The sequence below is a fragment of the Cherax quadricarinatus genome, chromosome 23, assembly GCF_038502225.1.
Source record: "Cherax quadricarinatus isolate ZL_2023a chromosome 23, ASM3850222v1, whole genome shotgun sequence".
NCBI classification, from domain to species: domain Eukaryota; kingdom Metazoa; phylum Arthropoda; class Malacostraca; order Decapoda; family Parastacidae; genus Cherax; species Cherax quadricarinatus.
This window is the reverse complement of record NC_091314.1, coordinates 30,226,957-30,248,982: the sequence shown is the minus strand read 5'-3', so window position 1 is coordinate 30,248,982 and position 22,026 is coordinate 30,226,957. Positions and strand designations below refer to the sequence as shown.

General features: G+C 40.6%; 1 protein-coding gene across 1 annotated transcript in view; it reads right to left on the bottom strand.

Moving 5' to 3' along the window:
- The window catches only part of LOC138853141 (zinc finger protein 674-like), a 64,603-nt gene that overhangs the window by 22,914 nt on the left and 19,663 nt on the right, over nucleotides 1-22,026 (bottom strand). The window contains exon 3 of the mRNA XM_070088117.1: nucleotides 11,768-12,003. Coding sequence (XP_069944218.1) covers nucleotides 11,768-12,003 — 236 coding nt within the window. The remainder of the gene's footprint in view (nucleotides 1-11,767; nucleotides 12,004-22,026) is intronic.

Sequence of the window (22,026 nt, the reverse complement as noted above, 5' to 3'; positions counted from 1 at the left end):
TAAATCAAGCAGGAGAAAGCTGGTAGGCCCACATGTGAGAGAATGGGTCTCCATGGTCAGTGTGCACCATATAAAAAAAATTGGGGAGCCAGTGGTGCATTGTGGGAATGCCATTTCAGTCGTCCTTTTTCAGCATGCCTAGCGGTAAGGAATATGTGACTCCCCAGCAAATCTGGGACTCTTCTCTTCCCAAGTGATGCTCTAACACAGATGGAAGTGTCATTGAAGATCAATTTCATGATTTCGAGGAGTTTGAGACCAAAAGCAATGGAGGAGGAGAAGGAGGAAGAAGAAGAGGAGGAGGAGGAAGAAGAAGAGGAGGAGGAGGAAGAAGAGGAGGAGGAGGAAGAAGAAGAGGAGGAGAGAGAAGAGAGGAGGAGGAAAGAAGAAGAGGAGGAGAGGAGGAGAAGAAGAGGAGGAGGAAGGAAGAAGAAGGAGGAGGAGGAGGGGGAGGAGGAGAAGAGGAGGAGGAGGAGGGAGAGAAGGAGGAGGAGGAGGAGAAGAGGAGGAGGAGGAGGAGGAAGAGAAGGGAGGAGGAAGGAGGAAGAGAGGAGGAGGAGGAGGAGGAGGAGGAGAAGAGGAGGATGAGGAGGAAGGAGGAGGAAGAGGAGGAGGAGGAAGAGGAGGAGGAAGGAAGGAGGAAGAGGAAGGAAGGAGGAGGAGGAGGAGGAAGGAGGAGGAGGAGGAGGAAGGAGGGAGGAGGAAGGAGGAGGGAGGAGGAGGAAGGAGGAGGGAGGAGGGGAGGAGGAGGGAGGAGGAGGAGGGAGGAGGAAGGAGGGAGGGAGGAGGAGGAGGAGGAGGAGGAGGAGGAGGAGGAGGAGGAGGGAGGAGGAGGAGGAGGAGGAGGGAGGAGGAGGAAGGAGGAGGAGGAAGGAGGAAGGAGGAGGAGGAAGGAAGGGAGAGGAGGAGGAGGAGGAGGAGGAAGGAGGGAGGAGGAAGGAAGGAGGAAGGAGGGAGGAGGAGGGAGGAGGAAGGGAAGGAGGGGGAAGGAGGAAGGAAGGAGGGAGAAGGAGGAAGGTGGGAGGAGGAGGAAGGAGGGAGAAGGAGGAAGGTGGGAGTAGGAAGGAGGGAGGAGGAGGAGGAAGGAGGAGGAGGAAGGAGGAGGAGGAAGGAGGAAGGAGGAAGGAGGAAGGAGGGAGGAGGAAGGAGGGAGGAGGAAGGAGGAAGGAGGAAGGAGGGAGGAGGAGGAGGAGGAGGAGGAGGAGGAGGAGGAGGAGGAGGAGGAAGAGGAGGAAGAGGAAGAGGAAGAGGGAGAGGAAGAAGAAGAAGAAGAAGAAGAAGAAGAAGAAGAAGAAGAAGAAGAAGAAGAAGAAGAAGAAGAAGAAGAAGAAGAAGAAGAAGAAGAAGAAGAAGAAGAAGAAGAAGAAGAATATGTTCCCTTGAGGCATTGTTCTCACAGATCAAGTGGGCAGGAATAGGAAACAAAAACCCTCCACTATAAATAACAATAAAAACCAATGTAAATACTATAATGATCCACAGCTGCGCAATCTAACACATGCAGCTAGGAGGATTTTAGTAAACATACCGTGAATGTAGAACCCCAGACCTGCTCAGAACGTTCCAAGCTGCACTAACAAATGCAAGGAATAGAAAGGAAGAACTTAGGCAACAGGAATGGGAACAGTTTGTTAGTGGATTAAATAGGTCCACCCCTTTGAGTTTGGCTTGGAAAGGTATAAATAAAATAACCAGGAAAAAGACTGGCAATGTTGCTCATCCCTTTCCTCTTGATAAAGCAAATGACCTCATAAATGACTGGTCCAAAACATCCAGGCATAAAAGCCTTCCATCTCATATTAGAAAAAATTTAGAGAGTACTTCTGAAGAAATGTTGAAACTGATTAATTTTATGAGCCAAAATATTGATGAGAGTGATTGCCTATTACCGAGTATGAATTAGATGATGCATTAACCAAAGGTCGATCAACTGCTCCTGGAGAGGATGGTATAACCTATGATATTCTCAGAACTCTAAGGCACGTGCCTGATAACCCTTTGTTGGCACTGTATAATCTCAGTTACATTGAGGGCGTTCTTCCTACTTCCTGGACCAATAGTCTCATAGTGCCTATCCCTAAGCCCCAACAGCCTGATACATTTAGGCCGATCTCCTTAACTAGTTGTCTTTGTAAAACTTTTGAAAGAATGATGATTAACAGACTGTACTACAGAATCAGACATCAACTTTCCCCCTACCTCTATGGGTTCATGAAAGGTAAAAGTGTGCAGAACTGTATTTCCACCTTTCTCACTGCACACACCTCTACTAGTTTTACCACTTTTCTTGATCTAAAATCTGCATTTGATATTGCGAACAGAACCGTTATACTACATGAACTAGCCAAAATGAATATTGGTGGTAGCTTACTCTGCTGGATAATAGGATACCTGTCAAATAGAGTATCCTCTGTCCTTTACCAAGGCTTCAGAAGTGATTCTAAAGAAATGTCTTTAGGTACACCACAGGGAGGAGTTCTTAGTCCCATGCTATTTAATATTCTGATTAATGCTCTCCTAAATGTTCTACCTGCCTCACATAAACATATAGCTATAAGCTATGCTGATGATATCATGATCCATACAACAGGGCATAAGAAGATGAATACCATTCTTAATGAAGTTCAAGCAATTTGTAATCGACTAGGCCTCATAATATCTTCCTCTAAAACTAAGATATTAACAAGCAAGCGACATCCCCCACCCATCTATTTGCAGGGTGAAATCATTAGCTACGTTAAAACTTACAGATATCTTGGTGTAGATGTACCCTTTAACAAATCCACTATACCACAACTAAACAAGAAATGTAAAGCTAGGCTAAATGCTCTCAAAGCTGTTGCTGGCTACAATCCCAACTATGGTGCAAATGTGAGAATCGTGAGAATGATGTACATACCCTATGTTAGGTCCTTAATTGATTATGCTGCTCCCATGTTGATATTAGCTAGAAAGAAAGTTCTCTCCGACCCCCTTGGAGTTAATGCAAAATGAAGCTCTCAGGATTATTCTTGGCTGTCCCAGATCTACAAAGTTCTTAACATGAGGAAGGAGCTTGGTATTTCTAGTATCAGTGATAGGATTATTGAAATTAACACTGTACTCGGTATTAGAATGTTGAGAAACGAACCAGACACTGTCACAGTGAATCTTACCAAGTGTCTAGAGGTAAATACACACAGATCTAAATGGATTGTGAAAACGTGCAATTGCATTAAGTTTTATAACCTGCATGAACTGTATCACTGTAGGCAACAAGAGCATTTCACCCCTCCATGGAAGATGTGTTCATTTAATACCTACAAGTCCCTCCCAAGAAGCTCATTGCTAGTAATCCCTTCCTTAAATCTCTTGTTAGAGCAACTGCTCAAGAAGAAATTTCTCACCTAGCTGGTAGTAACAAGTTATCACAAGTTATATACACTGATGGATCTAAACAGGAGTCTTCTGGCAGGGCTGCATCTGCTCTTGTTGCCACCTCCTAGTTAAAACGATAATAAATTTGTTGAGTTAGGCATAAGAATTAACAACTTAGCGTCTACACTGCAAACTGAATTGTTTGCAATCCTAATGGCGCTAAAGCTAACCTATGACACTGAGAAGCACTCTATCATCATTACTGAGTCTATGTCATCATTGAAGGCTCTTGGCTCATATAATGACTCCAACAACATGCTCATTGGGAAGAGGGTATAGATACTCAAAAATTAGGGACAAAGGAATTAATGTACAATTGCTATGGATCCCATCACACATTGGATTACTCCTTCATGATAAAGTTGATATGTTAGCCAAGAAGAGTATCCAGAAGGAGAATGTAGAATATAACTTTGGTATAACTGTGTCTAGCATTAGGAATAATATTAGGAGAGAAGTAAATAATGAAAATGATTGTTATAGGAATGCAGTTAGAAGCCTGAGTAGATCTATAACCCACTATGATAACATGAACGTAGATAAGTATGTTTATGGAGCAACTTGCAATGTGAACAGACTGACTGATGTTGTAGTGGCCAGGCTTAGGCGGTTACAAGTACTTCTGGCAGTTTGAGAGACACACAGATGATGATCAAACTAAATGTAAATTATGTGATCAGGAATATGGTCACTCTCTTGAACACTATGTGGTTAATTGTCCACTTATTGAGGAATACAGAGACAGACAGTATAATAACCTATGTGACATGTCAAGATATCTTATTAATGAAAATAAGATACCAGATATACTAAGCAAATTTCCTAAATTTGCTTGTAACAGATAAGTGAACTATAGATATGTAGATATAAATCCATATGTATTCCTGTTAACCCTTTGGGGCCTAGTTCCTAAGCCTTTTGTGTATCCACATGCTCTCGCGCTACCGTCCACAGGATGGATATGGGGTGCACAATAAACTAGCCACTTCGGTGGCAAAATCTAAAAAATCTAATCCTTGAGGCATGAAAAGAGTTCACCCCATGACAGTGACAAGATAAGGGGAGATAACATCTGATAAGAGCTGACCTTTGATGAGGGTAAACGAGGGTGGAGGGAGGGGGGGCAGCTGTGATGCTCTAACACAGATGGAAGTGTCATTGAAGATCAATTTCATGATTTCGAGGAGTTTGAGACCAAAAGCAATGGAGGAAGAGGAGGAAGAGGAGGGAAGGAAGGAGGAGGAGGAGGAGGAGGAGGAGGAGGAGGAGGAAGAAGAGGAGGAGGAAGGAGGAGGAGGAGGAAGGAAGGAAGGAAGGAAGGAAGGAGGAAGGAAGGAGGAAGGAGGAAGGAGGAGGAGGAGGAGGGAGGAGGGAGGAGGAGGAGGAAGGAGGGAAGGAGGAGGAGGAAGGAGGTAAGAGGAGGAGGAGGGGAGGAGGAGGAGGAGGGAGGAGGAAGGAGGGAGGAGGAGGAGGAGGAGGGAGGGAGGAGGAGGAGAGAGGGAGGAGGCAGAAGGAGGGAGGAGGAGGAGGAAGAAGGAGGAAGGAGGGAGGAGGAGGAGGAAGAAGAAGAAGAAGAAGAAGAAGAAGAAGAAGAAGAAGAAGAAGAAGAAGAAGAAGAAGAAGAAGAAGAAGAAGAAGAAGAAGAAGAAGAAGAAGAAGAAGAAGAGGAAGAGGAGGAAGAACAGGAAGAAGTGGAATAATAATAATAATAATAATACCTAATAATAATATGTAATAATATGTTCCCTTGAGGCATGAAAAGAGTTCACCCCATGACAGTGACAAGATAAGGGGAGATAACATCTGATAAGAGCTGACCTTTGATGAGCGTAAACGAGGGTGGAGGGAGGGGGGCAGCTGTCTATCTGTCAAGAGCCAGGAGGAGGAGGAGGAGGAGAACAGAAGAGGAGGAGAGAAGGGGAGGAAGGAAGGAGGAGGAGAAGGAGAGGAGGAAGGAGGAGAAGGAGGAGGAGGAGGAGGAAGAAGGAGGAGGAGAGAAGGAGGAGAAGAGGAGGAGGAGGAGGAGGAGGAGGAGAGAGGGAGGAGGAAGGAGGAGAAGAGGAGGAGGAGAAGGAGGAGAGGAGGAGGAGAAGGAGGAGGAGGAAGGAGGAGAAGGAGAAGGAGGAGGAGAGGAGAGGAGGAGAAGGAAGGAGAAGAAGGAGAGAAGGGAGGAGGAGGAGAGGAAGAAGGAGGAGGGAGAAGGAGGAGAAGAGAAGAGGAGAGAAGGAGGAAGGAGGAGGAGAAGGAGGAAGGAGAAGGAGGAGAAGGAGAAGAAGGAGGAAAGGAGGAGGAGAAGGAGGAGGAGGAGGAGGAGGAGGAGGGAGGAGGAAGGAGGAGGAGGAGGAGGAGGAGGAGGAGGAGGAGGAGGAGGAGGAGGAGGAGGAGGAGGAGGAGGAGGAGGAGGAGGAGGAGGAGGAGGAGGAGGAGAGGAGGAGGAGGAGAAGACGACGACAAACAAACATTTGTCTTTCTGTCTATTTGTTTGTCTGCCAAGCTCCCTGTCTATCCGTCTAGCTCTGTCTCAGAGAGAGCCACAAGACCGTGTCATCATCACGTTTACTTACATCTTAAAGCAGAGTATAGCACTTTGTCTGGATTTTTTGGGTTATCCTAGGTAATTTACACTATGTATACTTGTATTTATGTGTACCTGTGAGACAGAGATAGATAGACAGAGAGAAAGAGAGAGACAGATTGAAAGAGATAGAATGAGGGAAAAAGATAATTAGATAGAATGGAGGGGAAGCAGCATCCGACCCCATTGTTTTGACAGGTGGGAGGGGGAGTGAGTAATGAGACAATATGTCATTTTGACAGTTGCTGACTCCTGACTCAAAACAATTATAAGCCACACACTTGCACCCAAGACAAGCTTGCTGAATGGTGATAATAGCAGTTTTGTGAAAGTATCTAGTGACTATATATGTGTATAATTATTATAGAAACCAGAAGCAAGAAGGGAAGGCAGGAATGAAGGAAGGACTAGATGAAAGGAAGGAAAAAATTAAGGAAGGACAGATGAAGGAATGTAGGAAGAGAGGTGGAATGCCCTCCAGGTAGCCTCCAGGTAGGAAAGGAATGAAGGAAATTAGGAAGGAAGGAATGATGACACACGACCATTTACCTAGGATAACTACATAACACAACTGCCTGCTAATACTTTGAAGAAAACTGCTCAGATGAGGTATTTTGTCTTTGCACATAAAGAAAATACTTCCACAAAAATGCACACACACTGATTTTATGTGTGAGGAGTGTAAAACACCATTGTGTATGACACCATGTTTTATGTGTGAGGAGTGTAAAACACCACTGTGTATGACACCATGTTTTATGTGTGAGGAGTGTAAAACACCACTGTGTATGACACCATGTTTTATGTGTGAGGAGTGTAAAACACCACTGTATATGACACCATGTTTTATGTGTGAGGAGTGTAAAACACCACTGTGTATGACAACATGTTTCAAAGAGTTCCACAAGCTGCAGAACTTCTAGGAATATGTTCAGTGACTGTATACTGGTATATATATTATAGAACAATAGTAATAAACAATTTTTTGTATTGTTTGTTTTTGAAAACAAGTTTTGTAAACAATATATTGATAATTATGTTTGTGTGCTTATTGTGTTGTATACAACGAGTGTATATATGTATATTGCACCTTACTTTGGTCTCATAGGCCACATAAGTTATGTGAAAAAATAAAATAGTGAAAAAAAAAAAAACCTTCAAATACAAGTAAACTAAAGTTTTCCGGTGAGCAGCAGTCGCTGCTGTTGCCATACGCCTCTCATTTTCTGCAAACTTCATGCCTCTATATCTGGGTAAGTACTGATGGGAAAATTTTTTTTTTGGGACTAAAACAATCAGAAAAATAATCTTAACATTTTCATAAGAAAAAATAATTTTTTTTTTCGAATATTTTGCGACACGAGGAGACACTTCAGGATTGGGCCTTTTGACAGTCAAAGGGTTAATTATATCGTATTTATTATTATTATTACTATTATTATTATTATTATTATTATTATTATTATTATTATTATTATTACTATTGTATTATTAGCAATAGCAGAAATGTTCGATTCTTTGCAGTGTTCAAGAGTAAACACATGATGTCACCGTCTAATACCTTTCCTAATAGCCATTCCAATATGCAGTCTTGAATGGGTTTACATTATTTATTCTGTATTTTAATAGCAAATAATGAACAAACAAAACACTCACCACACAGTGGTGGGAGGGCTGGCTGCCAGTTGCAGGGGTCGGAGGGAGGGTAGTAGGGACTCGCAGTGGTGGAGGCAGTGGTATTTAATAACATACATGTTATTAACATACATGTTATTAACATACATGTTATTAAATAACATACGTTATTAAAGCATGACATGTATATATTTAGTACAATTTACGACGTTTTCATGTATTTTATGATTATTCATGGTTCAACAAGTTAAGGAAGCAGTATTGTAATATATTTCCCTACAATATATCGGGGCACCAAACATTCACGGTTTTTCAACATTCGCGAGGCTCCTGATCCCCTAACCCTCGTGAATGTTGAGGGAGACCTGTATGTCATTTTGACAGCTGCCGACCCTGACTCAAAACAATTTGAAGAGAAGAATGAAGGAGAATGAAGAATGAAGGAGAATGAAGGAAAATGAAGAATGAAGAATGAAGGAGAATGAAGAATGAAGGAGAATGAAGAATGAAAGAGAATGAAGAATGAAGAAGGAAGAATGAAGGAGAAAAAGAGAGAATGAGGGAGAAAGATAATTAGATGGGATGGAGGGGAAGTGAGCATCGGACCCCAGTGTTTTGACAGGCAGTAGGGGGAGTGAGTATGAGACAATGTCATTTTGACAGCTGCCGACCCTGACTCAAAACAATTAAAAGCAAAGAATGAAGGAGAATGAAGAATGAAGAAAAATGAAGAATGAAGGAGAATGAAGAATGAAGGAGAATGAAGAATGAAGGAGAATGAAGAATGAAGGAGAATGAAGAATGAAGGAGAATGAAGAATGAAGGAGAATGAAGAATGAAGGAGAATGAAGAATGAAGGAGAATGAAGAATGAAAGAGAACGAAGAATGAAGAAGGAAGAATGAAGGAGAAAGAGAGAGAATGAGGGAGAAAGATAATTAGATGGGATGGAGGGGAAGTGATCATCCGACCCCAGTGTTTTGACAGGCAGTAGGGGGAGTGAGTATGAGACAATGTCATTTTGACAGCTGCCGACCCTGACTCAAAACAATTAAAAGCAAAGAATGAAGGAGAATGAATGAAGGAGAATGAAGAATGAAGGAAAATGAAGAATGAAGAATGAAGGAGAATGAAGAATGGAGGAGAATGAAGAATGAAGGAGAATGAAGAATGAAGGAGAATGAAGAATGAAGGAGAATGAAGAATGAAGGAGAATGAAGAATGAAGGAGAATGAAGAATGAAGGAAAATGAAGAATGAAGGAGAATGAAGAATGAAGGAAAATGAAGAATGAAGGAGAATGAAGAATGAAGGAGAATGAAGAATGAAGGAGAATGAAGAATGAAGGAAAATGAAGAATGAAGAAGGAAGAATGAAGGACAAGGAAGAATGAAGGAGAAAGAGAATGAGGGAGAAAGATAATTAGATGGGATGGAGGGGAAGTGAGCATCCGAACCCAGTGTTTTGACAGGCAGTAGGGGGAGTGAGTATGAGACAATGTCATTTTGACAGCTGCCGACCCTGACTCAAAATAATTAGAAGCAAAGAATGAAGGAGAATGAAGAATGAAGGAGAATGAAGAATGAAGGAAAATGAAGAATGAAGGAGAATGAAGGAGAAGGAAGAATGAAGGAGAGAGAGAATGAGGGAGAAAGATAGATAGGATGGAGGGGAAGGAGCATCCGACCCCATTGTTTTGATTGGCGGTAGGGGGGATGAGTAATGAGACAATATGTCTTTCTGACAGCTGACTCAAAACAATTAGAAGCCACATACTCACACGCAAGACAGGCTTGCTGAATGAAGATAATAGCAGTTATATGAAAGTATCCAGTGACTATATATGTGTATATATATTATAGAAACCAGAAGGAAGAAAGAAGAGAAGGCAGGAAGAAAGGAAGGATGAGATGAAAGGAAGGAAGGAAAAAAGTAAGGAAGGAAGGAAGGTAGGAAAGGAATGCAGAAAGGTAAGAAGGAAGGAATGATGACACACGACCATTTACCTAGGATAACTACATAACACAACTGCCTGCTAATGCCCACAAAAATGCAGACACACTCATTTTATGTGTAAGGAGTGTAAAGCACCATTGTGTATGCAACCATGTTTCAAAGAGCTCCACAAGCTGCAGAACTTCTAGGAACATGTCCAGTGACTGTACATTTGTATACATATTATAAAACATTAGTAATAAACAATTTTTTGTATTGTTCGTTTGTGTAAACAAGTTTTGTAAACAATATTTTGATAATTATGTTTGTGCGCTTATTGTGTTGTATACGGGTGTATATATGTACATTGCATCTTACTTTGGACTCACAGGCCACATTAGTTATGTGAAAAAATAAAATATTGAAAAAAAAAAAAAACAAGAAACCTTAGAATACAAGTGAACCAAAATTTACCGGGTGAGCGGCAGTCACTGCTGTTGCCATACACAGCTCATTTTCTACCAACTTCACACCTCTGTATCTCAGAAAGTACTGATGGCAAAAAAAATTATTTGAACTAAAACAATCAGAAAAATAATCTTAACATTTTCATAAGAAAAAATAATTTTTTTTTTCAAATATTTCTCGACACCTGGAGACACTTCAGGATTGGGGCTTGCGACAGTAAAAGGGTTAAGTGTATCTAACCTAACCACTCTGTAATCTGGCAAACTCACTAATCTGGCACATTACAAGTCCTAAGATGCCAGATTAGTGATGGCTGACCTGTACTGTAAAGAAAGCCACTTGTTACGCAGAGCATTTCAAGCAAATTAGGTCAGTTTTGTCCCAGAATGTGACCCACACCAATCAACTAACTCCCAGGTACACAAATAACCCACACATAGAAGAGAGGAGCTGACAACGATGCTTCGGTCCAACTTGGACCATTTACAAAGTCACATTCAGTGTAACTTTGTAAATGGTCCAAGTTAGACTGAAACGTCATCATAAGCTCCTCTCTTCTATGTGCGGGTTATTTGTGTATCGGTCCAGTCATGGTATTGTGCCTTTTTTGTTATTTAACTCCCAGGTACCCATTTTACTGATGGATGAACATAGACAACTGGTGTAAAGTAACATGCCCAATGTTTCTACCCTCGCTAGGAATTCAACCCAGATCCTCACCGTGTGCAGCAAGAGCTTGAGCCACCAGGCCACGGGACACATAAGCCAGTCCCAAATGTGGGTTGTGTGTGATAACTGGAGAGAGGCTGAGGCTGGTGTATTTAATGGAATGTGAAAGGTTCCATTTTGGCACTTTGAATTTGGAAACAATATATATAGTATTACAGTGGACCCTCGGCTTTTGTGTTTAATCCGTTCCAGAGCCATTGGCCAAAACCGAAACCATTTTCCCCATAAGAAATAATGCAAATGGAATTAATCCGTTCCAGACACCCTGAAGTATCAACAAAAATTTTTTTTTTACCTTAAAGATAGTTACATGCACAAAAGAATGAACATTACACATGACACTTACCTTCATTGAAGGCTGTTTTTGCTGGAAGGAAGACAGGGAGGAGAAGAGGGGGAAGATAGGTTATTGATTGGAAGGAGAATCCTCCTCCATAAGGACCCTAGGTACCAAGTCCTTATCTAGGGTCACTTCCCTTCTTTGTTTTTTAATGCCACTAGGACCAGCTTGAGAATCACTGAACCCCTGTTGCACAAAATATCTGTCCAGACAGATCTGTTTCTAGCATCTCTTTAAGATTTGCCTAAAATGGGACATGGCATTGTCACTGTAAAAGTCACCAGCACGGATTGCAACAGCTTTCTCAGGGTGATGTTCCTCCACTTTAGTCCACACTGCACAACTCTCCTTAATCTTTGAAGAAGGCACCTTCTTCCATCTCTCTTCCTCCTCTGAAGCAATTTTCTCAGCTGTGGTCTGTTGCTGTTGCAGATGAAGCTCTTGCAGCTCATCAGTGGTTAGCTCTTCATTGTGGCCCTCCATCAACTCTTCCACATCCTTGCCACTCACATCCAACCCCATGGAATTCCCCACTGTCACAGTTGTTTGCACAACAGGTGTAGGGTCGACAGGGTCAGCCTCAATCCCTTCAAAATCCTTCTTTTGGACACAATCTGGCCACAATTTTTCCCAAGCAGTTCATCATCCTGGAAGTCACTCCCTGTCAAGCCTTATCTATAAGGCCTATGCAGTGGAAGATATTGAAGTGATTCTTCCAGAACTCTCTTAAGGTTAATTCAGAGTCTGAGGTTATGTCAAAGCACCTTTGAAACATTGCTTTGGGGTACAGTTTTTTGTAGTTTGCAATGGTCTGCTGGTCAATGGGCTGGATGAGAGGAGTGGCATTAGGAGGCCAGAACTTCACTATTACAAAACTGAATTCCTTAGACAATTGGTCTTCCAAATCTGGAGAATGAACAGGAGCATTGTCCATTAACCCCTAAATGGCCCAAACATGTATGTATGTTCTCTCGCCCAGTACCCCGAATATTTTGAGAAATAATTTTTTTTTTTTTACATAGAAATAAATAGAACATTTTTCTAAGTGTTATAGGATTAAAATAAAAAAATTAGGGTCAGTACTTACCAAGACAGAGATATGAGGCTGCGAAGTTGGCACTTATGCTCACCTGATGGCAACATCGAGTCCTGCCGCTTGCAGAAGTGTTGCCGATATACCTTTTTTTCTCATTTTTATATTATTTTATATGATTTTTATGTTCTGATAATTACAATTTATAGTAGCTCTTGTCATTTCATAACCAATCTTTGTTCTGACACTAATATTAGGTACTGCAGGAGGCCAGCCTGCCGGCCTGCCAAACACTTATTACATGTTCCAGAACTGTTTCTCTTTACCTAGGGCATAGGTTATAAGACATTCTGAAAGGGTGTTGCACAAATGTTGCACATGGGTTATTATCGAGGTTTTTGACATTTCCTCGACCACTTGTGGCCACATCCACCCCAAAGCCACTTAACTTGGGGGTCAACATCACTTTCCTCTTAAAAGGGAAGTGTTAATATGACATGACATTAGTGAATCCTTGGTGTTGGCTGCGCTGTTTTCTCTAGCTGGTGCTCAATTTAACTGGCACTCCCACAAATTCCTAAGTGGTCCCAGATTTTTTTAATATGGCACACACCAAGTGTCAAGACCCATTCTATGCTGACCAGGCATCTTAGGCCAATCATGCCAAATTTGGAGGCAGGAAAAATAAAACATATATATACGTTTGCCTCCCATTAACCCCTAAACAGTCTAAACATATATATACGTTTGGACTGTTTAGGGGCTAACAGGAGGCACTGGAGTGGCAATTTATTATCCAGGAGGTATTTCTTCACACTTGGGCCAAACAGTTCATTGAACCATTCCAGGAAAATTTCCCTAGTGACTCATGCCCTGCTCTTAGCCTTCCACATCACACAATTTACTCTTGACAATGCTGTTTTTCTTGAACACTCTGGGATTTTCAGAGTGATACACCAGTAAAGGCTTCACTTTGAAATCCCCACTAGCATTACCACACAACAAGAGAGTTAGCCTGTCATTCCTATGCTTGTGTCCTGGGAGTGCCTTTTCCTCCTACATAATGTAGGTCCTCTTTGGCATTTTCTTCCAAAACAGGCCTGTTTCATCACAATTGAGCACTTGTTGGGGTTGGAATTTTTCAGCCTCTACATAACATTTGAATTCCCACACGAATTTTTCAACTGCTTGTTTGTCTGAACTGGCACCCTCACCATGCCTTACAACACTGTGTATGCCACTTTGCTTCTTGAATTTTTCAAACCAGCCTTTGCTGGCCTTAAATTTACGTACATCAGCACTTGTTTCAGGCAGTTTCTTTATGAGGTCGTCATGCAACTGCCTTGCCTTATCACAAATAATAATAGACTGCAAAACACTATTTTCTGCTAACTCTTTCTCTCTGATCCACACCAACAACAATTTCTCCACTTCTTCAGTTGTTTGGGATCTCTGTTTGGTTATCGCATTCACCCCTTTCACAACGTCAGCTTCCATGATTTCTTTTCTCTTTGCCACAATGGAGCTTATTGTTGATGGCGACTTTCTGTACATCCTGCAGAGTTCAGCAATGTGTGTGCCACTATCATATTTTCTTAAGAATTCTTTTTTCAGTTCTATGGTGTTCCTCACTTTCGTATGACCTGGCAGGACATGTTCACTCACTGAGAAACAATGCTACACTGGCTGAGAATGGTGTGAAACACGGCTTTGTCTGCATGCTGGGCACTGGACAGGTTCCGTACGATCGACAAAAACGGAGGTAATCGACGAAAAATTAACCAAAAATTTGATGAAAAAAGTCAGCTAAAACCGAAATCAGCAGTAATGGAGATCAATGAAAACGGAGGGTGCACTGTACTTTATATTACTGCATTATTTTTCCAAGATGCTGGTAAGGGGCTCTTGATCCAAAGAATTGGACTTATCTTTCCCTTGGTTAACCCTTTCATTGTCAGTCCCATAATATTATGGCTTTGAAGCCAGTGTTGGTCCCACAATACTACACCAAAATTCTAGCAGCTTCCAATCTTGTGGGAGATAGCTGGTAGGCCTACATATGAGAGAATGGGTCTGAGAGATCAGTGTGTGTAGTATAAAAAAATCCTACAGAATGCAGTGCATAATGAGAATAAAAACTGCAACTGTGCTTTTGATTTAAAACAGCAACTTTGCAGTGTATTTTCATATGGTATTTATGGTGTATTCTTGTTTTCTTGGTCTCATTTGATAGAACGGGAGATATACTATGGAAATGGAGATGATTTTTTATGGTTTATAGACTAAAAGTAGCTTAAAAATGAGCTTAAAGTAGCAGAAATGTTTGATTTTTGGCGATGTTCAAGAGTAAACAAATCACATCTTGCATCCAATACATGTCAACTGGTGGGTCTAATATACTTTCACAAATCCGCTGACATTATTTGTACCATTTTTACAATAATGCAATAGTCTACATAACAGTAAATTTTCTATTCTTTCATGTGAATAAAAATTCTAAATGAAAAGCTAGCATAATAAAAGAGGGGCTGGAGATATGACTAATTAACAGAGAAAATGTTATTTTAGTGCTAGGAATGTTTTCATTGTTTATTCTGGACCCTATTCTGAAGTTGGCTAAATTACCAATTTCTGATCACTTTACTAGGTAGTTGAAATAGGTAAATGGGCAATTTCTTGTACTTAATCAATAGAACAAAAGGAGTGCTAGTGAAATAGCTATGAATATAGTCGACTGGAACAATGGAATTGGCTGATAATAGGGATCAAAGTGGGCAAAATCACTGATGCATAAATATTGCCAAGACTGCAAACTTTGCAAGAATGTAATTCTGTCAGTTTTCCATCAAATTTCGTATTTTTGGTTTCATTATCTTTGGGAAAAGATTCTCTATCATTTCATAATTTTTTTTGTTTAAATTCTTCAACACTGAGAGCAAGTTTGCGAGTAGGGGTCTCAACAGTGAAAGGGTTAAATTAAATATGAATAACTCACACTCTACAAGTGCCAATATGACTCCTATGGCTTTAGTACTTTCCTCTAATTACAATATAACAATTGTGAACTGCATCAATCTTCAATGGCTGATGCACTGTATGAAACTGATAGAACGTTTCATGGGCTTGGGTTGTGTATGTCCAAATTTTGTTGAATTCTGTGCAATAATGCGGAAATGCATTTTCTGGTTAGCTTTAAACTTTCAGTGCTGCTGTTTTTTTTCTCAAATGAAGTAATATGCCAATTTAATTAATCAAATTTGTTGCTGTGAAATAATTGGAGAAAGTCTTTTCTGATCAGAAATAGTCACAGCACTTGACTGTATTAGATTATCCTTGGTTAAATCAGCATCATGTAACAACTCGGTGTCCTCAATACGATTTCTAAAAATTTGTATGTTATGTACACTAAGCTTACATAAAACTTACTTATTATGCCTACATTCTTAAAACTTGGTCAATCTTACTTAGAGAAAAGCTTGGATTGATTTTGGCATATGTTTGTCCTGGTTTGCTGTTTTGGAAGAAATTTGGAATTTTCAAATTCTCAGAACAAATTTTTGTTCATTTTGTGCCATCGCCAGGAACACATCTATCACATAAAGCAAGAAACACCTATACAGAAGTTTTGTCAGGAGAAGTGGGTTTAGAAGAGAAGAAAATATGCTTAGCATGGGAGTAAACAAAGGTTAAGAAATTAGAAGGACACCACAGCATAGGATTGAGAATGAACCTCAAGGAGGATATCTCAGCACCTAGAAATTGAGTTTCACAAATGTGGAGGGCATATTATTATTACAATCAAATCTAAACACTAAACCCATAAGGGTCATACAGTGCTGTGTGGATGGCATAGAGAAAGAGACAGGACACTTGTCTTGACAGAAGGTACATGGTAAAAAAAGCAGTGAACATACATGCTATTGTGCAAAGGCTTTATAGTAGCTGGAAAAAAGAAATGCCTGTCACAGAGTGGTTAACATGAATATCTATGAAAAGAAGTAGGGTATTAGATTCTCATTCAGCTTTGAACTTGATAGATGAAACTAAGACTGTCAAGGGCAATAAAAAAAAAGGGTTGGAAGAGACTAGTCATGTGGCCAGAGAGCAAAAACATCTGCATAATGAAGCCAAAGAGGACATACATGAACAGTAGGAAGCTGAACAGTTTTGAAATACTGTACTTCATAGTAAAGGTTAGTAAGAGAAGAGGATAGAAGTGAACCCAAAGTAACACCAAAGGTTTGAGAAGAGAATGAATTAGAGTATACACAAACATGAATAAGCTCAATAAAGATGCCAGTAAAGATAGGGAGATGTAGTAGCCTCCTAACTGGCATTCAGTCTGAGAAAACAGGGATTATCATCAAGAGGAACACTAATAAAGAGGGACTCTAGATCAAGACTTAGCATCTAACAGGTAGGATGTACAATATTTAAATATCATGTGATCTAAGTAAGCATGGGTGTGTGGAGCTGCAGAATAGTGTATGATACACTGAGTGACAATGGCTACATTAGGTTAGAAATGCACACTATTTTTTCCCCTTCACCTGTTTAGATACAACTGTATATACAGTGTTTTGATATACAGTGTTTTGATATACAGTGGTACCTCGGGATACGAACTTAATTCGTTCCACAAGGTTGTTCGAGTGCCGATACCGAACAAACTTGTTCCCTTAAGGAATATTGTAAATTAGATTACTCTGTTTCAGACTCCCAAAAATACACTTACAAAATCACTTACATAAATACACTTACATAATTGTTCAAGTTTAGAGCTGCTTGTATCCCAAGGTACCACTGTAATTGTATATAAAATTATAAGCATCATATAAAGAAGAATGATTCTTAGGGACTCAATGTTCACTATAAAACTTATGCATTAAATCAAGGGTTATCTTCAATATATATACAGATGGTGTATGTCACTCAGCATGGCATGATATCTACTCGTGTTGATTACCCTCACCACTTTATCTTGATCTCATGCTTTGTGTTACCGCAGTTTATTATTAAACTCAGGTTAATAACTGCGCTAGATGCAAGGCTCTCAAGTGGTGTATATAGTACAATGTTACACTGTGTCACTTATCTCAGCAAGAGCTTTCTTGCCACAACTCGACACATTTAACCCAAACTGGCATAACATGATTTCAAACAATACATTTTATTTAACCATTTGTTATGGGGCTATAGGACCCAACATGTATTTATAAGTAACAGTTACTCTGGAATACCTAATTATATTGAATTGATGGGGACTCAGTTCTAAATGTCATAAGGGCTGATCAAGCCTTTTTCTCAATATAATAGGTTATACTATAGACACACAAACACACAATTTAAATAAGTAGTTTATAAAGTTGTATTTCTTTTTGTAAAAGTAAAATTAAGGTGTGGTAGAACTGTGGTAACTGGAGAATTGTGCTTGGCAACAGTCTTTTGTTTTTGGTGGGTGTGGGAGGAGCTTAGCTAGGCTTTTCCCCCCCTCCATCTCTCTCTCTCTCTTCTCTTGTTGACATGGAGGTGGCAGGATCTCTGGGTCCTTCTTTCTATCTTTTGGGGCATTATGTGTGCTCCAGGGGTGAGTTTTTATAGCTTAAGTTGTGGCCACCATACCCAGGGTGACTAAAGTGTGTCAAAACACTGGTTAGCCCAGAGTTAGTCAAGAAGAGAGAAGGACAAGGTTAATGAGATACACCATGTGGGAGAACAGCTATGGAGTATGTAGATTTTTGTTTTGAATATGTGAGGCTGTAAATTGTATATTCTGTACATATCTATTCAGAATACAGTTATATTTTTATAGTAGTAGTTTACATAACCTGTGAAGAGGGCTGGTGAAAGGATATCAGACACTCAAGATGATCAGCCATGATGTAAGTATTACCCCTAGACAGATAAGGCCATTAAGTAAAAAGCTACCCCACACTAGAACATGTAGTGAGAACCTTACTATCAAAGTAATAAGGGACAAACCAACGTAACATGGGAGCTTGACCGGGAGAGTTATTTGACTGCTAAAATAACTCAAAACATTCTTTGAACTATATGTGCTGGTATGGGGTAATAACAGTTGCATGTTCCTGGTAGGAGAAGATTTACCAAGGTGGTGTCAGTGGAAGTGTTTTCATATATTAGTTTACAGGTTGTTTTTCTCTTAAGGTGGGAGAAAGGTTGAGCAACACATTTTTGTTGTGGTTATGGTAAGTGCTATGTGCATAGTTTACATTCAATTTGTGTTATTTTATGTGCCTGTGGGAAAACTTTGTCCACTGATACTGTAAGAGGGAAGCAAGTGTTTAAAGATAAAAACTATGTCAGAAGATGAGTCTTTAAACGTTTTAGGCTTCAGGGAAGAAGGTTATAATTCATCAGTAAACATGCCTGGTAACAGTGAAGATGAGGGATCACCTACCCCAGGTGTTACAGAAATGGAATGGATGAGACTGAAATTAGCTGTGCTAGAGGCTGAAATGAAATTAATGAAAGCTAAAGAGGAAGAGCGTCAAAGGTTAGGAGGTTCAGAACAAGAGCCTGAGCAGTACTTTAACATAACTAAAGCTGCAAATTTTGTCCCTAAGTTTACAGAGAGTGACCCAGATAGATATTTTTCTTTTTTTGAGAAGACTGCTTTAGAGCAAGGATGGCCCAAACAGAAGTGGGTGGACTACCCTAGTTTGCACACAACTTGTGGGTAAAGGATTCCAGAGAGTAGAGACTCTGGAGGGATAAGATTTTTCTGATTATGATAAGATTAAAAAGGAAGTATTGCTTGCCTACCAAATGATACCTGAGAAATATAGACAAAAGTTCAGGAATCAAAAATTTCAGGATGGGCAGACCTTAACTGAGTTTGGGAATGAGAAACTGTTCCTTTTTAAGAAGTGGGTTTGTTCCAAAGGAGTTAATAAAGACTATAACAAATTAGTAGATCTGATGGTTCATGAGGAATTGTACAATACAATCCCTGTTGACCTCAGAGAGTATCTGGAGGACAAAAACCCAGATAATCTTTCAGAAGCACTGGATCTAGGTGACAGATTCTTGGCTCGCAGGAAATTGGTAAGTAAAAACAGTCATGCTGCTTCTGAAAATTTCCCCACTCGTTCTAAACCTTATTCCAAGTCCTATGGTCATAAAGGTAAGTGGGACAAGAATTTTCAGGGACAAATGAAGGCTGAGGTGCCCTCTAAAATAGAAGGAAAAGGTAAGTCAGCTGGAGTTCAAAGTTTACCTAGACAATCAGATAATGTTTCAGGTCCTCGAGTAAACAGTACCAGTCCTACACCAAATGGTAAAAATACCTTTAAGAGTTTTATCTGTTATTACTGTAACAAAACTGGACACACACAAAAGTTTTCCTGGTCAAGCAGGCGAGATCAGGAAAGAGAGGAACCATCCCAGGGGACCCTAACTGCAGAGATACATCCAGTTGCCTGCATTAGGTCTTCAAGGCAAGGTGAGGAGGAACGTTTGGATCTAGACCCCAGGATGTGTATATTTTCTAGTAGGTCCACAGTTGGTTTGCAAAAGGATGTAGGCAGAGTTGAGAACATATTGTCCTTGAGAGATGGATGTAGCACCTACTCTTTGCTATGTGCTGGAGTGCTGCCAGTGTCTAAGGATACCTATACTGGGGTAGATATATTGTTGAAGGGTATTACGGGTTCAACCATAAGGACACCTGTACACAAATTATGGGTAGAATCTGCATACCAAGTTGGCTATCTCCCTGTAGGTATCTCAGATGAAATTCCCTTTGAAGGGGTCGACTTCTTATTAGGGAATAATGTTATGGGCCTGTTAGACAGTGAGGAACAACTAGTTTGGGGGGAAACCAAGTCCCAAATGTTGGGAGGAAATGGCTAGGAAAACCCTGCCAGACCTTTTCCCTGATGGTTCCACCATGAGAAGTATGGCTCATGATCATGCTACCAACAGTCTTCATGATATTTCTCATGAGGATGGTGAGGGCTTAAGTTTGGTAACTCTGCTTTCTGATGTTGAACTGCAGTCAACTGAAGAAAAGGATGTTCCAGCCAGAGCTGAGCATGATTGGAGAATGGATCAGTTAAATAGTGTGAGAGAGGCTGCACCTGCTAGGGTGCAATTAATTTCTGTGCAGGAAAATGTCGCTGTTGCTGAGGAAGAGATTTTACAGTTAAATAAGTGTTTTCATTTCAGGGAGGAAACTCTTACAAAGAATTCACCTCTGTTTGCAGTATCGATGGAAGGAGAACAAGGGTTTTATCCCCAGATGGCGATGTCCAAGGTTTCCAGGCATTTCTTCTGGTCTCAGCTGTGGGAGACTGTCAGAGAGTATATTGAGACCTATCATGACTTTCAATTTATAGGGAAACCTAGTCGACGTATTAAACCTGTTCCCCTTCAGTCTATTTCAGCACCAGGTGAACCCTTCAGCAAGCTGGTAGTAGATGTACTTGGTCCATTCCTAAGGACCAAACTGGGAAATGATTATTTACTCACAAATATTTGCTCCACTACCAGGTACCTGGAAGCAGTCCCTCTGCATAAGATAACAGTTCGTGTAGTCTTAAGGGCTTTGATGAAGTTCTTTTTTCATGTTGGTTTTCCTCAAGAGGTGCAAAAAGACCAAGGGCCTAACTTTACCTCAAAGTCTTTTAGAAATGTTTTGAAGGAATTAAAAGTAGAGCCTAACTTTGCAATGGCCTATCACCCTCCATCTCAAGGGGAAATAGAGAAATTACATCAAGCCCTCAAGACAATGATGCAAGCCTATGGTATAGACAATACTAACAACTGGGATGAGAGGATCCCTTTCTTTGTATTTGCTGAGTGGGGAAGCACTCTGGAATCTCTGAGCTATTGGCTAGGGGAGGATGGTGATGCTCCCCCCTCGGAGCTTTTTCTCAGTTTCAGACACTGTTTGACTCGTATGAGGTGGATGGTACCAGTGAACGTGCCCATCAACCAGACCAGGATGATGATGTGGGACCATAATGTGGACCATGATACTCTGGAGGCTGGAGAGGAAGTGCTGATACTGGAGCCAATTCATGTGAAAATCTGTATGGCAAGTTGCTGTGAGCTGAACATGTTGTGGGGGTAGTTCCCAGGGGTTAGATATAAAACCCACATCCCCAAGCAAGAAAAGAATGAGTATAGTGTACACAGTAACCGGTTAAAGGGTTTGAAGTTATGTCAAAAATTCAGAGAGACCAATGTTTTAATGGAATGTGAAGGGCTGCAAAACAATAATCTGTATGAAATACCAAAAGTGTATTTAAGAAATAATATGTGTGTAAAAAATTTTGGGAAATGCATGCTTGGTTTTAATGAGAAAAATGTTGGAGAGTTGGCTCAGCCACCTTGGAACTTTATAAAAGTTTGGGATATCAGTAATGGGGAAAAGCTGAAACTCCATGAAGAAATTGTTAAGGATGCTGAGCCAATTCAACAATTTTTGTGTGGGAAAAATCTGTATGAAAAATTGGAGATGGAGGAAGAAGTGAAATTCTTCCAACACCAGTTTGTAGTGCTTAGTGAGAGTCAGTGGGTATTCCCATGCTTCATGGTTCCCAAATTAGATGGCACCCTGGGCATAAGCACTGACTACCACAAAGTACGTTTAACAACTAAGGTTTATAGGATTAGAAAGATTGATACTTATGCACTAAGAGATGCAAACATTTTAAATAAACTAAAACATGGGGCAAGAAGATGTTATTTCCATGGCCTGTGTGCCAGTACCATTTTAATGTGTGTAATGCAAATTGTGTTCATTGTGTGCTTAAAATTTGTGTGTGAGATGGAACGTGATGGTATTTGTGTAAACTTGATGTATCCAACCTGGGTGCAAAGAGATGTCTTTGGTGTTTGTTGGTGCACTGCGAGAGGTTGCAGAACTG